The 16,175-nt window shown below is 36.7% G+C and overlaps 3 protein-coding genes across 3 annotated transcripts; 1 reads left to right on the top strand and 2 right to left on the bottom strand.

Moving 5' to 3' along the window:
• Window positions 1–805: 805 nt before the first annotated feature.
• Window positions 806–3,792, bottom strand: LOC115927080. Its single transcript, XM_030992549.1, has 3 exons — window positions 3,640–3,792; window positions 2,834–3,002; window positions 806–2,161 (listed from the first exon to the last, which is right to left on the bottom strand). Exons 1-3 carry the CDS (start codon window positions 3,775–3,777, stop codon window positions 2,100–2,102), a joined length of 369 nt encoding a protein of 122 aa, XP_030848409.1. The 5' UTR covers window positions 3,778–3,792; the 3' UTR covers window positions 806–2,099.
• Window positions 3,793–3,843: 51 nt separating this feature from the next.
• On the bottom strand, window positions 3,844–6,569 carry LOC115926868. The gene is made up of 5 exons (XM_030992417.1): window positions 6,381–6,569; window positions 5,451–5,604; window positions 5,081–5,113; window positions 4,342–4,392; window positions 3,844–3,884 (listed from the first exon to the last, which is right to left on the bottom strand). The coding sequence occupies exons 1-5, from the start codon at window positions 6,492–6,494 to the stop codon at window positions 3,844–3,846; spliced, it is 393 nt and encodes a 130-aa protein (XP_030848277.1). The 5' UTR covers window positions 6,495–6,569.
• Window positions 6,570–7,320: 751 nt separating this feature from the next.
• Window positions 7,321–14,496, top strand: LOC115927066 (DDB1- and CUL4-associated factor 10 homolog). The gene is made up of 5 exons (XM_030992548.1): window positions 7,321–7,847; window positions 9,181–9,294; window positions 9,903–10,100; window positions 11,706–12,087; window positions 13,560–14,496. Exons 1-5 carry the CDS (start codon window positions 7,504–7,506, stop codon window positions 13,971–13,973), a joined length of 1,452 nt encoding a protein of 483 aa, XP_030848408.1. The 5' UTR covers window positions 7,321–7,503; the 3' UTR covers window positions 13,974–14,496.
• The last annotated feature ends 1,679 nt before the right edge of the window (window positions 14,497–16,175 follow it).

Raw genomic sequence — 16,175 nt, 5'->3', positions numbered from 1 at the left:
CTATTTTTTTACAACAGTTGAAATTTCCTTGTGTGACTTATATACATTGTTTGATGGGTGAACTGGCGAATTTCCACCTTTTTTGTATTTTGCCTTATATTTTTATCGTAAGAATGATCACGTCATGTGTGGTACAGAGTCAAGGGAACAAATCTTGCTGCATTTCATGAACAATTTTGTACAAATTTGAGAGTTTTATGAGTTTGTATTTTCAACAGTCATGTGCACTTATATATCTATATCAGTATTGTACTTTTTACTTAAAATAATTATTAAAAAAAAACAAATAAATATCACATTTTATACTTTACATTGAAGACTACCATTCTGTTTTTTAATTCTGAAAAAACAGGAATGTTTGAGACCTGAATAATCTTTGTGAGAAGAGAGAGACAGAGAGAGAGAGAGAGAGAGAGAGGGGGGGGGGGGGGGGGGGGAGAGAGAGAGAGAGGAGGAGGAGAGAGTGAGGGAGAATAAAGGGGGAGGGTGGATAGAGAGAGAGAGAGAGAGAGAGAGAGAGAGCAATACATGTAGAGAGAAGGGGAGGCCGGGAGGGGGAGCGATACATAATAGAAAAGGGGAAGGGGAGAGAGAGAGAGAAAGAGAGAGAACATGTAGAGAGAACAGGGTGGGAGAAGAGAACTACCACAAAGTCCACAAGCAGTGGACAATATTTGGATGATGAAAGTTCAAAAATGTAAGAAGTGTTGAGTGTATAGAGTAAATACAAAGAAAACAAAATGAAAAGAAATTGTCAGACAATGTTTTTTCATGTGAAATAAATGTACTATTGAAAAGAAAAATCTTTGATTCATGGAATTTTATTAAATTTTAATATGTTTATAAACATAATTGCTCTGAAAAAGATCACACACTATTATTTAAATCACTTTGAGTTTACATTCTCCAAAATTCTGAATTATTATAAATTTCTGTATCAAAGGAGCCCTGTTCACTGCATGTTACATGTATTTGCAAAACTACATCTGTGAACTGAAAATATGGACTTCTAAATAAGAAGAGTCAAACAAATCTTCAAATTTTAGAAAATATGCATTACCGGTATTTACTAATTGACATAAATGATGATCATCAAAGTACTGATTTTGCATGAAAGACAGTTATTACTATTTTAATTCCTGAATTATTCAAAGTAATCAGGAACTACACAAAATATACAACTCACTAACATTTGCAGTACCGGTAATTTTTAAGTCGTGATAATTAGAAATACTGCTTTCAATCAACTGACCACATATTCTTTCAATTTAAGCTAAACTAACATATTGAAATACTCTATCAGCACAAGACTATAGTATTGGTCTTTGGTGTACCAGGGATAGAGCCTGGGAAAGTTGCCATGGTACTAAATATAAATCTACATTTTAATTCAATTTCTTGTTTGGGCAAAGTTATTCCTGAGAATACCAGAATTGGATGCTTTCTTTATCCTTAAGCAGGAATATATGAGATAATCTTTTGAGTTCTTCTGCAATGATGGAAAATAATTTTTTAGAGAATCAAATCAAACTACATTTAACTCAGAATACCTGTATGTAAAATATGTTGCGATTGCAAAAAGATACTTCGACTTATAATGTAATAATTAGGAAATGTAAAAAAACATGTGATTTGCATAGTTTGATTTGAACTAGGGAAATTTGATTTGTGCGACTTTGAGTTTATATGCATAGTTAAGTAACATTACATGTTCAAGACTACAATGAAATTACCTGTGCACATAGAAATTGGTAGAAATGCACCATGAGTGAAAAACAGAAGGAAATCAAGGGAGCAGTCCAAAATAACATCCTTGCAACATTGATACCTATACAGTATGTGAAAATGGTAATCGTGGTTTTCAATATTGATTTCTAGTATTTGTAAGTTAACTTGATTTTTGTTAGATATTTGCTGGTTCATGAATACAACCAATATACAGCAAGAGAAATAATCCAGGATCATATTTAATTGTTATCTCTCAAAAAGTGATTAACATGGCCGCTCACGATTAGCTTTGATTCTTTGAAGTTAGTATATGGACATCCATCTGTGCCAGTCAGTTCAAGGTTTCTCTGGTCTCTTGAAGGTCATTCCAGTTAGTTGAAGATTGGGTTAGATGGTGGACAACCACTGACCACATGCTCAGTGAAGGACATGGCTAAAAAGATAAATGAGACAAAACAACAAATTATGATCTAAAGGTGGACACTAGAAAACAGTGAAGGAATATACAGGGTACAAAACACATGGGTGGAGTATATATACTCTGGTACAAAACATCATCTCTTTAATCTCGAAAAGGGATACTGGTATGTTGTTAAAATTTAAAACTTATCCTTGGTAACATTCACAGACAAACATGGGGATGAAAAATAACTCTAAAACTGACCAAATACTGTTTGATGAAAGCCAGAAGGGTGTTAACTCATACACTTTGACACAGGAGTGTTGTGGTCGAGTGGTTTAAGGTGTTTGACTGGAGATGCGAAGGTCGAGGGTTCGAATCCCGACACCGCACTAATATCCTTTGGCAAGATATTAACCTGCATTTGCTACTCTCCACCCATGTGTTGCCACCGTCATTGTTGGTCAAACAGTTTTTGAGCGTCAAGTAACGCCTAGCTGGAATGCTCCTCAGGGAGTGGAGATTGTGCACACAGTGTGTGCAGGCAAGAATTGAATCCAATGACTGGAATAATAGTGTAATAGTATATCTGTAAAGCGCTTAGAGATATTTGTATTAAGCGCTATATAAAAGCGGAATATTATTAACCCTCTCATGGCAGAGGATATGATGGGGTTTTTAAAAAATTGTAAAACGATAACTTACACAAATTCTTTGTTAATCCGATCAGGTTCTTATAGTTCTGCCCAGCATCACAGTAAGCACCAGCTATCTGCGAGACAGAGAACGCCTTCACAAGGCAGGATGAATCCGTTGTAGAGAAGGTAAAGTTTAGAGTGTCATTGTAATGATGCTCTTTGGTGTGGTGCCAGCCCTAGGTAAAAATAAAAACAATGAACTTAAATAACAAATTTGTGACAAACAGTGAAAAAAGATGTTTCCTGTTAGTGATAGAGAAAAAGTATGATGGTACAGCATCATAATGATTGGTACGTTCTTTGCATCTTCTATTACCAAGCTTTACGATGAAAAATCAAAGAGTACATATTTGAAAAGCAATACTATTTGGTAATATGTTCTAGGTATATAGAAATGTTGGCCTTCCAAGAGTGGATTTATATTGGAGCAGAATTTTCTATCTACTGCGTTTTAAAGTAAACTATCAAAACTTTACAGAGGCTATTTTTTTGTCTTAGGATGTCTCAAAAAAAAAAAAAATATACGGTATATATATATTTTTTTAAAATGTAATTTTGAAAGCTGATTACCACATGCCATAGTGTTAATGGGGATTTAAACCTCAGCAAATATTCTGTCCTTGGTTTCTAAATCCTCCATGATGAGTAAAAAGGCCCCATCTTATAACATTTCTGACTGAATCCAACTGATAGCGTCTTGCTATCAACTACAAAGCGACTCTGTAAGTTTTTGATTTGAGGACTTGCAAATCATTTTGATCAAACAATTTTGTTTTAGAAGGCAAAGCCTAGGATATGAAGCATACAAGATACCTGGAGAATGAAGTCTGCCGCGACCTTGTACTTCCTGAGGTCATCCGAACCTATGAATGTGTAGCGGCTATCATCACCACCTGAAAGACAAAAAAGAATCTTACAATTAAGCCTATAATTACAATGACTCCTATTCATAAGGAGGTAACCGGGTGGTCCCAGGTTAGAAACCTAGTCAATGCGCTTGTGCCCTTTGGTAAGGAATTAGTCCTCATTATCAAGTCCATCGGTACCCTGGTTGTTTACTTTAATACAAGCATGAAGCATATACATGTTGTCTTAGCAGTCAGGTAAAACAATCATCATCAAAATATCATTATAAAGAACAAGTAAGTTCAATAATATAAAATAGATCAGTCCTTTTCTTTTCCTTGACACAAGCCCTGGCAGCAATCGCTCCCTGGTCAATTTCGTACACTGATCAGATTCTCAACTTTCGGTCTTTATCCCTAACCTTAAACCTAATCTAACACCGAATTGCAACCCTAACCTTAAACCTAGGTGTATATATTTGATGAAATAAAGCCTGAAACAAACGTTGGATTACCCCTTTACCACAAACATAATTTGGAGGAACAAATATCGGTAAATTTCTCAGAAATTTCAGGCATTAAATAAAAATTGCATTATACATCTCCAGTTTTTAGAAATATATAATCTTCATATTGAATAATAAAATAGTATGACTAAAACATCTTCTACCTCCTTTCAGTCCATCAACATAGGCATTGAACACCTTTTCACTGGGAGCAGCTGCCAAGAGAACATACAAGCAAATAATATAATGTTTAGTGAATACTCTTGAGACTACATGTCTCACAAAACTGTCATCATTGGGTCATTCAAGTATGTGCCATAAAACTTTCAGGGCAGGAGTTTTAAAAGTTTTGAATTGATAATGTGGTAACAAACAATCAAATATGTACATTTATTTTATTGCTACATTGTTCTAATAAAATGTAATATATCTGAAAACAATGTTCCTGGGCAAGGAATTTGTCAAAGAGTTGAAGAAAAAAAAGTGGAATTATTGTAAAGGGTTCCATGTCATTCAAAATTTTCAGCACACTTATCTGTCTGATTGTTTTTTGAGCTGTGAAGAGAATATAATTTGTAGTTTTATACTTGACACGAATACCACTTCAGGATTGGAGTTTCAACAATCTGACTGGTAAGGTATACTTATAGGATAAAACTTGAGAAATTTACTTGATATATGCAAACATCCCAATTATAGAAAAGTTGACAAGTAACACCAATGAACATTAACAATACAAAAGTACAGCCCTAGCCAACCTCTAACAACGATACATAATGAGAGACTATAACAATATAAGAAAATGAAGGGAAGAAAACATCTACAGAAGCATAATATTGTTAAATTAATCTTACTATCACAAAAGAAATTAAATTGTCTACATTGATAACATATTTGACTTACTGAAAAGGAGCTCTAGTGTGCAGCATGCATTTCCTGAAGAAGAAATAAAAAGATAATATTCAAGTAAACATGCTGAAAAAAACTATGGAAATAAATTAATTCATGAAATAATAATAAACCTTTAAACCTACACAAAATATATAATTTCTCAACTTTTGTGGATTTATTATAATTTCTATAATATGAAGTCAATGCTGAAACAAACAAATAAATTAATTTAAATATCATTATCATCAATAGACTACCGTATTCAATATTTCATTAAAGTATAATATGAAATAAGCTATTTAGCCAGAAAAAAAGTTTTAGGGTGACTTGAATTAGGGTGAATTATGGGGGGGGGGGGGGGGGGGGGGCAATGGATCCATACCACAAGTGCCGCAGTCTGGTCTATCACAATCCGGAGGTTGACAGGATAGGACTAAACCAAGTCCACAAACCAACGTAATTAGGACCAGGCACTTCTTTGACGAGAACATCTCTTGACTCTTTTGATTACAGCATATGCCAAATGTCAGTTTAAACTGTATGGAGAGAAATAAACAGTCATACAGACAGTCATACAGACATCAGCTCATATTTCATGTCTTTACTAAATTCTAGTCTTTCTAGAAAGAAAAAAACTAGATGAAGACTCTCGACCTATGATAATCAGCAAACTGAAATGAATTTTTCAATTTATACATAATCACGATGTCATAGTTTGAAAGTTTGGACAACATTAACTTCATTTTCTTGATCTTTAAAGTTTAATGTAAAAACAAGCCTTAAATAATAACCACTGCCATTGGCAGTTTACTTTGCTGAAACACATCAGTCAGTCTATAGACCGAAAGCTTGCAGTCTCTGATATCGACGGTTGTTCCACTGAGATTGCGTCTGGCTTGAATGTCAACAAATGTAAGTTTTATTAAAGAAATGACCCATATGGCCATATCAGACGGTTATTTCCGTCTACAGTCAGTCATGCAGTGCAGTAATTCACTGTTGTAAATTACTTGTAATTCACTGTTGTATTAAATTACTTGTAATTCATGATAAATTTGTTGTATGGAACTATAATTAAAATCTGCACCGTATGACCAGGGGCGAGGGAAAGACAATCGCAAAACTTTGGCCAGTGTTTTTCCCTCTTGCAAAAACTTTCACCCAACTGAGGAAATGATCCTTTATCATACTCAGTCATACTCATAGGCCTAGATTTAGATCTCAAAAAATAAGATTGAAAAGTAAATTCTTGTTTAGAAATTAAAGTAACTGAGGCTTAACTTAAATTTAAAGGAGATATCCAGTTGCTTACCAAGTTAACATCACAGACACATGGATCAGGTACAAATTTGAGGTCTTGTGATAAGAATGTAAACAATGGCGACCAAGGTGCAGAAAAAGTTAGTCTCTTTAGGCCAGTACACATGCAATAGTAATGCAGTATGTAGCATAGGCATGCATAGCAGCCTACATAATTATCAAACGCACACAGCTGATGCACGAGCGCGCCGTGTTACGAATCTTGGGCGCAAACTAGCTGCATAATCCGCCGATGTCACAGTTGCCAATCTACATCACGTCATGAACGACAACGATTACATAGGTCTATTGCGTAGAAATACATGTTATTGCAAAGGAAACTGGGAACTTGTCAGGGAAAAGAGGTACGTGTCAAAATAAAAGGGGCACATATCAGACGTGGAAAGGGAAGGGGGCACTTTGAAAAAATAATAGGGGCACTTATCAAAGTAACAGGGGCACTTTTATGTAAAAAGGGGCGCTTCTTACAAAGTTAAAGGGGCACTTTTCCTTTATGAAAAGGGGCACTTTTTGGGTACTTGAAAAAGTGGGGGGGGGGGGGGGCACTGTGCCCCCCTGCCGCCTCTGAGAGTTGATATTTTTATGGACATGATGAGAGTTAGTTTTATTGGTCATAAGTATTTAAACAAACTACTTTCCTTCTTCCATTAACTTAATATATATAATATACATATCATACAATTTGTATAAATAATTAATAATCAACGAATTATATGCAGTTTGCCCTCATAATTATTGTTAAAATAGCGGATACGGGGGAGGGGGCAAAGGGTGGGGCCCGCATACTTCAAAATGTTCCTCCCCCTAATAATCGTGCTACCACCTCCCCACCTGGAGAAATTTTAATAAACCTTTACATGTTTGTTTTCTTCCTAATTTGATCCACCACTCCAAAACGATGAATAATTTTAAGTCCAGTTTCAGTAAATTCTCCAAATTGGCCATGCTAATGATTTCCTCGGTGCGGCGATTCGCCAAACTGAGTTAGTTTCTTCAGTCTCATTGAATAATGGCGTTTGGTCGGTAACTGCAAACTGGAATTGTAACGTGGATTGCTCGCCAATTTACCACATAAAATGTGCTCTGTTTCATTTTGAATTGGAACATTTTCTTACATGGCTGAACGGCAAGGGATTCCGAAGTGCTTCGTCGTTCGGCATGAAGGCAACGATGCAAATGAACACTTGTCTACGATGATGTGGGTTCGCCGACGTCAACTTGCATTGCCACTGCTGAAATCAACGGGATCTCAAGGTGACCAGAAGGGGCGAGTAACCCGACCGTCTACCTCGGCGACAGGGTCCGAGTTGGGATGCGTAAAACTGTGTGGGAATGCGAATAGAAGAATACAAGATCAGATCCAAAGTAGACTTTACTACCATCTCACTCCGGTCAATATTTCATCAGAATCATCAGATGGATGTGGTGCCGTATTCAATTTAGAATTTTCTCCAATTGGGTAGGAAAACAGTGTTTTTGTTGTTGTCATTTGTTTTGTTTTGACTTTTGTCTTGTGAGTTTTCAATTTCAATGACTCTACCTAGGGCCTAATTAATTTGTTTTGATGATTTTTCACCATCTATTATTACTATTAAACTCATACATCCATGCACTTCTGACATATCTGACATCGTCTTATGCCTACTTATGATTTGTTTGAATTAAGTGTAACATTGTCTAAATCTTACTCTCTTCATTCTTTGCCATTATTTAATTGGAGATTTGTTGCTTTGTCATGTTTGAGACTGTTTGTCTTTGTTTTAGCACAACTTTATTATCTTTGAAAAAGTTTGAATGCTTCATGCTTTAATAGGTAAAAATGTTGAGATTCTCAAGCTCCATGTTTTCCCCACATTGCTGGTTTGCAGGAACATTGATCTTCAAATGGACGCTTACCATGTGCTTACTGAGCTGAGCTGAGTGTGCAACTGTGCATGAATAGCAACAGAAAAATCATGAATTATGCACAATATTAACTATTAAGGCAAGGAATGCACATTCTTCCATAGTTGTTACACTTACAGCACTCACTGAAACACTAGAAAAACTAGAAACATGTATGGTACATCATCTAATATGATGTAAACCCATTTTGTGCATCTGCATGTTGTAAAATGGTACCCTAGACTAAGGCAAAGCTTACGAGACGAATCCAGAATGACAATTCATTTCACTAAATTTTACCTCTGACTCTAATGGAAGAGTATGAAGGTAATGAAGAAAAATTACAAATAAAAGAAGTGCAGGAGTGAGGAGGAGATGGCGGAGTAGAAGGAGGAGGAGGAGGAGGAGGAAACAGAGGAGGAGGAGATGGGGAAGGAGGAGGAGGGGGAGGAGGAAGAGGAGGAGAAAATGGAGGAGGAAAATTATATATAAAAGAAGTGCAGGAGTGAGGAGGAGGAGGAGGAGGAGGGGGAGGAGGAGGAAGAGAGAGAAAGAGAGAGAGAGAGAGAGAGAGAGAGAGAGAGGGGAGGGGGGCAAGGAGATGGAGGAGGAAGAGGAGGAAGAGGAGATGGAGGAGATTGAAAATGCAATGTTGGCCTTACAAAGCAGTCCTTTCATGAGCATGTACACTATAATCAGCATAACTTCTTACAAGATTTTGTAGTTAAACTTGCTCAAAAATATAATTGAAACTGTACAAACCTACAATAAAACACCTGTAATGATACTGTAGGTTATAATGAGTTGATTGAAAAAGTAAGCTTTTTTTCACTCCTACTCCTAGAGTAACAGTTATAAAGTCGGTAATATTAATGCGGCAATGTTTATTCATTCCTTCCCTAAAACAGTGACACGTTGGTGACAGCATATGAGGGAGAGGCAATGCAGTTATTTGACCCTATATCTGCCAAACTTATCACCAAGATTCCTAATGCACACACAGATTGTGTCAACTGTATCAGGTGAGTGCTTTGCAGAAGCTATATGTACTTTGAACTTGAAGCTTGCTTGCAAATCTCTACAATTTGATTTTATGATATTCATGTATAGTACATGTACATGGAGTCTAAATCTCACCCATTTTCCCATTAGATTTTACAAGTTCATACATGTACTTGTAAAAACTAATCTTTGATAGCATTTTTGAAAATATACAAATTATACACCTGAATTTCCTTGCTCAAAATATGTGTTCACTGTTTGGTAAGCATTGCAACAGTAAAAACTATTCTAAATTAAAATTGAGATGATGTTCAGTACTTTGGACTAAAAGTACAGGTGTTATTGGCCTGGTATGTATAAAGTCATTGAATTATAGTTTGTAATAACATTTATACCACGACATTAACCATTATGCTGATGGAAATTTTGATAGATTTTGAGCATGTTAAGTTAACCACATTGCAAGTTCAAGCATGAACCTACATGTATTAACTAAGGAGTCTAAGGACATTGTATATTCTATTGCATTTTCATCAGTTGGTCAATTGAATTTACCAGTTTCCTGCAATTCATTACACAGAACATCTATGACCCTTCTTTTCTTTCCTCTTTACATATCCCTTCAAAGGTTTCTAGACAGCCGTACCTTTGCATCCGGGTCAGATGACAAGACCATTGCATTGTGGGATATACGTAACCTGAAGCGTAAGATCTGCACATTGAAAGGTCACAGTAACTGGGTTAAGAGCATCGAGTATTGTCAGAACTCAGGTCTCCTCATCACATCGGCCTTCGATGGCAATGTACTGGCCTGGGATATCAACAAGTAAGTCCGAACACTCTAGTGATACATTCTTAGGCATTTGAAATGAAAAGTGCATATCACTGATAGGTTACCCTGTATGAATAAGACTAAGGGTGGTATTCTCGAAAGCGGACTAACTTTAGTCCATGGTTTAATCCACTCACAGATATTGTTATAATAATTTTAAACATCTCCCGACAGGGTGAGTTGGTCTTGAAAAGGGTCTACTATTGCTCTATCTCAAACTAAAGAATATGTGGTGAATTTAAAGATAAGCTTGAGTTCTGGTAATGCGATTGCATTGTGAAAGAAAAGGTGTGGAATGGATCAGAAAAGTTGATCATATAGCATGTAAGTAATGGTGTGTAATGCAAGGTTCTGGAGTCATCAAAATCATCATAAATTTGGTAAAGTCTTGGTAAAGTAACAATCACTTACACAGAAATATGTATATGGGACAACACACATGGTGTCGGGGCTAGTACTACCCGGATTTCCTTATCTTTCTATGCTCATTACTCAGCCAGTATACATTTTCTTCCAAAATTGTTTGGCACATGACATTTATTTGTAATCTTGAACATTCAGTGTAAGTTTTGTTAGATTCTGTGAGAATTCATTTTCGTTTTTTACCAGAACTCAAGTTTATCTTTAAACCGTGCTCAAATCTATCTTCACCATTGAAGTTTCAAAGATTAAGATAAAAATCTCATGGTTAGATTAAACAAAAATACATAGATGAATAAATATTCATGTACATATATTTGATGTACAGTATAATGTTCCAACTTTCTCAAGTAAGAAAAATATGGAATTTCCCAAAGATTACTGGATGAGATAGGAAATTTGTAAGATTTGGTCCTCACACATTTTCAGTATAACCGAACATGAGCCTTTGTGAGTTTGTGATCAAAAGCATAATTTTTGGCTATACCATTACAACATTGTCACTTCTCTAGTGTACCTTTAAACTGTTTTTGTGTGTTTTCAAATTCAAACAGTACCTGAATTGGTCAAACTAGATTAAAGCAAGGAATCTTATACAATTTTTATTTTGATGTAATAATGAAAACTAAATGTTCACACTTCTAAATTCAAGATTCTGATGTATACATTTTAGATGATTTCTTGAAATTAAAAACTGATCTGAGGTTATTTACATTCAGGTCAGGCTAATTGTCCCAAAATGTAAGCTGTTCAAATATTTGTTTGATGTATGTGCAATACACTTCAAAAGAGCCATTTCACAGTTGCAGTCTGAGCATGAGCAGATAAAGGTAATTGCAGACCAAATTGAGAAATACACAGAGACAAAATACTGGATGCGTGCTCATGAAAGTTATGTAATCATTCATTTATGCGTAAGCAGTGCACTCCATGATTCATGTACACAGGTGGAAGTATTCTTTGAAAAGGGGAAACAAGGGCTATTTATGTACAGTATCTCCATCATTGTAGAAATGATTATATCAAAATGTACAAAGTGGGACCTCTTTATGTTTTGAAGGTCTGTAGATATTCAAGGTCATTTGTGATATGTGCTAACCTTGAACTGGTCTATTAACTTACTCTGCCCTTCTTCTTGTGAACATCTTTCTACACACACACACACACACATACATACAGATATCAGGAAGAGATGCAATGCACCAAACTCTTTCACCTTGAGAGTCTGATGCGGACACGCCTCACTCCGGACTCCTCCAAGCTCATCATGTCAACATCCGAAGGCTACTACCTGGTCATCCACGACCTTGACCTCACCTCCTTAGCGACGGACTTTGACGAGTTTGACCCCACAGAGTATTTTGAACTTTTGTTTAAAGAAGCCAAAGAGGACTTGAAGGAACATGAGGATAACCACTTGTTCCATCGGTCAAGGAATCGGCCGGAGATTGTGATGGACTTCCCCGAAGAGGGATTTGCGGAGTGTATATCGTCTCTGGTGGTTCATCCTCAAGGCTGGTGTATGGTGTCCCGGTATACCACCACAGAGGAAGACCAAGAGGTAAGCTTGCTCTTTTAAAAGAGAATCAGGGGGATATATCACAAAGACTAAGATCGATTTTAAGTTGGACTTAACTGAGGCAGGCCATTCATGCCACTGCTTGCTCTCAGCCTCTCACCATTTACTGGCATTGGTCTCTCAAGGGACGTACAAATAATGGTCACAAATCTACAGAATTTATGTTTTTTAATAATTTATTTAAAAAAAATATCATCTAAAGATCATAATGGTGAGAACAAACAGTGGCATAAAGGGCCTGCCATAGTTGAGTCCCATTTAAATTCGATCTTAGTCTTTGTGAAACACTCCCCAGATCCATTTTTACTGCAGATTATATATGCAGGAACCAGGGCTTAATTTACATTTATAGGGACTTATATATTTGCGTGGACTGATACGTGTGACGTCCATTCAAGGCAGTGCATTAAAAGGACGTCGATCGTAGCAATCCACGATGTCGTTGTGCAAATCTAAAAGTCCCTTATAAGTTCTCCAAGACATGGGTGCCTAGAATCTTGTATTGACTTCCCAAATATTGACATTTAACCATACTGTAGGGCTCATGCATGGAGGCCCTTAAAATGTGAGTCTGCACCTCCAACAAAGAAGAAAAATATGTGTGGAGCTGTGTACATGTATGTTCATAAACATCATGACCAAAGACAGCTTTGATTTCAGTGTTGAATTTAGGTGTAAAGGGACAGTTTGATTTCAAGATGACATTCATGAAAAGTCATATTTGATTATATTCTGATATGTGACCTGACACTAGTTGTGAAGTGATCATGTGATTAGATGTGATGTGGTATAGTAGTAACTTGTAAATATTCGTAGATTGCTTTCAGCAGAGCAATGGCTGTATTGCATACAGCTACATCTCAAGACCACTTTCAATTGGGGGGGGGGGGGGGGGGGGTTGTTCCAAATAATGTGAAAAGTAAGCTGACATTTTTCCAAGCAAGAATGAAATATCCTAAGGTTGTCAAATTTGCTGGACAAATTGTGAATTGATGGCACTCCAGTGGGATATAGAAATTCAATATTTTCAGACAGAAAATTCTTAATTGGGAAACCCTGCACTCACAAATCTACCCTACTCCTTGGTACAGTTAGGTCATGATGGTGCAAAATGGAATTTGGATTGTGGTCAGGTTTTCATAGAAACTGATTCCTTGTTTTCACAATAATTCAATGCATATTTTTCGTTAAGAGAGATTTGTAGGTTGGATGAATACATCATTTTCAAGCAAAAACTAATTGCCTACTACCAGCAGAATAATCAGGGTCATTTAGTCGACATTCTTGTCAGTGACGAGAGGAGGGGGTAGGGAAGTGGTTTTGATGGAGGTCATCCGAAATATAAATTTGACTATTCGGTATGAAATAACACTGCTTTTCTGTGCTTTCATGATACCAAATATTGACATCAGATTGTATACTAAGTACTAACCTGCCTTTTTGCTTTGTTCCAGTGGACCTGCGTGCATGACTTACAAGAGAGTTCCAGCCCCAGAGACGAACCCAAGCAGGACCCAGCCCAGCATCGATCCTCCCCTTTCAAACCAAAGGAGAGACTCCTCTATTACGCCGTCGAGCCCAACGACGGCAAAGGCTACATCAAAGAACTCAGCATCAGCCCCGACGGGCGCATCATCTGCTCGTCCTTCAGCCACGGCGTAAGACTACTTGCCTTTGATACTCAATGCAGTGAACTCTGCGATATACAGTACGCCAGCCCTCCGGCTGGCCCCCAAGGACTCAAACAAGTCAAGCTTTTATCATGTCATCGAGCGACAGTCCTCACGTCCCGTTTCTCACCGACGCAATGCTTACTCGTCAGCGGATGTTTGGAAGGAAAGGTTGTGTTTCACCACCCATATTTATAACACCTGGCCATTCTTTCCAGGACTTCACGTTGTTTCTTGGAAGAGAGGAGAAATTCAGATGCAATTTTGTTTAATTTGGTAGCCCTGGATTTTTTGTGCTGCTCACATGGATAGAAAGTGTTTATAAGTTGGACCTTCTTCGATGCCCAATTTTTTTCTTGGTGATTTATCTGACAAATAGATGATAGATCAGAATAGAAGTTGTTCCATTTATTGCAATTATACTTACCTGCCTAGATACTATGATATACTCCATATTACTTCATATTTTGATGTCCTAATCAAGCCAAAAAGGTGTAAACTAATATTCCTTGATACAGAGTTAACACCCTTCTGGCACTCAGCAGACTACATATATGCTATGGTGCTGCTTGCAAAATACATGGAACCATGTAGAATACACGTTCCATCTTATTGGAATCTCACCCGACTGCCTGAATGCTATGAATGATAAACATAATAATAATAATAGCTAGTTCTTATATAGCGCTTTTCCGGACTGAAGGCCCTATCGAAGCGCTTTACAGATATGTATTATTACCCCGATTCAGGCTTACCCGCACACAATGTATGCACATTCTCCACTCCCTGGGGAGCATTCCAGCCAGGCATCATTTTTACAAGCGCACACTTGCTAATCTAAGCACATTAGCTTCGCATCCTACCAGGTACCCATTTAACACCTGGGTGGAGAGTAGCAAATGTAGATCAATGTCTTGCCAAAGGACATTAGTGCCGCGGTGGGACTTGAACCGCGGACCTTGTGATCCACAGTCCGGTGACATAACCACTCGTCCACGACACCTCTACATGGATTCAATGATATAGTAGAACATGTCATTTCTTTCGCCTCAACACACTAGGACAATGTCACTTCCATGATTAACTCTATAGTTCAGTCCAACTTTTTAAAAAAATCAAAAAAACAAGAGCAAAAAATATGAAGTGATGAAAGTCCTTAAAGGTAAAGACCAGTTATGGTCATGCGATTGCATTGTGAAAGAAACGTTGTGGAATCGATCAGAAAAGGTTTATCATCTAGCATATAAGTATTGGTGTGTACTGCAAGGTTCTGGAATCATCAAAATGATAAGAAATATGGCCCAGTCTTCGTAAAGTTACAAGCACTGTACACAGAAAGATGTATATGGGACTATACACACACGTGCACAACACGTGCGTTTATCTCTCACAGACCATGTAGATAAACTAATTTACCACATATATCAATTAGTAGGCGGTTTCCCGGCAAAATTTTTATCATCATGTATTAGTCAAAACATATTCTTTCACATGATTGGTAATGAGAGCTTTCATTTCATTTTTTGAAATTGGGGTGTTTCCAATACTGGTCTTTACCTTTAAAGATAAACTTGAGTTCTGGTAAAAAAAAAAAAAATGGATTCTCACAGAATCAAACGATACTTACACTGAATGTTCAAGATTACAAATAAATGTCATGTGCCAAACAATTTTGGAAGAAAATGTATACTGGCTGAGAAATGAGCATAGAAAGATAAGAAAAAAAGGTAGTACTAGCCCCTACACAATTTTGTGTAGTCCCATATACATCTTTCTGTGTACAGGGCTTGTTACTTTATCAAGACTGGGCCAAATTTATTAGGATTTTGATGACTCCAGAACCTTGCAGTGCACACCAATACTTACATGCTACATGATCAACTTTTCTGATCCATTCCACACCTTTTCTTTCACAATGCAATCGCATTACCAGAACTCACTTTTATTTTTAATCCTATGGATACACTTTAATTTTGGTTTAACATGCATTTCCTGTAGACTCTAGCCAGTTATCAAGGGCCTTTTATTTGATGGTTATGATATGATTGAGGATTTCTAGTTATTTAGGGCGGTCCTTTAATAGGAATGTGTATTTATGTACTCGTCTTCAATGTTTTGCAGGATAGTTATTAAACCTGAATAAACACTGCTACTAAATTCAAGTACTACTGTAACTCCCATTTTGGGTAAATAATTTTTTTAAATTTTTTTTTTATACATTTAGACATAAAAGGAAAGGCTTTGAATTCTTTTCCCTTAAATATAGTATTTACCTAGTTTTTTTTTCAGGACTAGAAAATATAATTCAATAAGAATGATGTCTTGTCCATGGTAGCCTCATCAGTATTAAAGAGAAGGTTGAGTTCTGGGAAGAGGTGAAAAATAATTTGTGAGCATTAT

Source organism: Strongylocentrotus purpuratus, unplaced genomic scaffold (assembly GCF_000002235.5).
Source record: "Strongylocentrotus purpuratus isolate Spur 01 unplaced genomic scaffold, Spur_5.0 spur5_contig_847, whole genome shotgun sequence".
Taxonomy (NCBI): Eukaryota; Metazoa; Echinodermata; class Echinoidea; order Camarodonta; family Strongylocentrotidae; genus Strongylocentrotus; species Strongylocentrotus purpuratus.
This window is presented reverse-complemented; position numbering and strand designations above follow the sequence as displayed.

Coding starts and splice junctions, on each gene's coding strand:
- LOC115926868 (XM_030992417.1), bottom strand. CDS start 6,494: ATGTGTACTGGCCTAAAGAGACTAACTTTTTCTGCACCTTGGTCGCCA. Junction 4,393..5,080: donor CACACTAGAGCTCCTTTTCA/GTAAGTCAAATA, acceptor TTCTCTTGGCAG/CTGCTCCCAGTGAAAAGGTG. Junction 3,885..4,341: donor TGTTGATGGACTGAAAGGAG/GTAGAAGATGTT, acceptor CTTGTATTAAAG/TAAACAACCAGGGTACCGAT.
- LOC115927080 (XM_030992549.1), bottom strand. CDS start 3,777: ATGAATAGGAGTCATTGTAATTATAGGCTTAATTGTAAGATTCTTTTT. Junction 3,003..3,639: donor CGGCAGACTTCATTCTCCAG/GTATCTTGTATG, acceptor ATTTTTACCTAG/GGCTGGCACCACACCAAAGA. Junction 2,162..2,833: donor CGGATTAACAAAGAATTTGT/GTAAGTTATCGT, acceptor TTATCTTTTTAG/CCATGTCCTTCACTGAGCAT.
- LOC115927066 (XM_030992548.1), top strand. CDS start 7,504: ATGGCTGAACGGCAAGGGATTCCGAAGTGCTTCGTCGTTCGGCATGAA. Junction 9,295..9,902: donor GATTGTGTCAACTGTATCAG/GTGAGTGCTTTG, acceptor ATCCCTTCAAAG/GTTTCTAGACAGCCGTACCT. Junction 12,088..13,559: donor CCACAGAGGAAGACCAAGAG/GTAAGCTTGCTC, acceptor GCTTTGTTCCAG/TGGACCTGCGTGCATGACTT.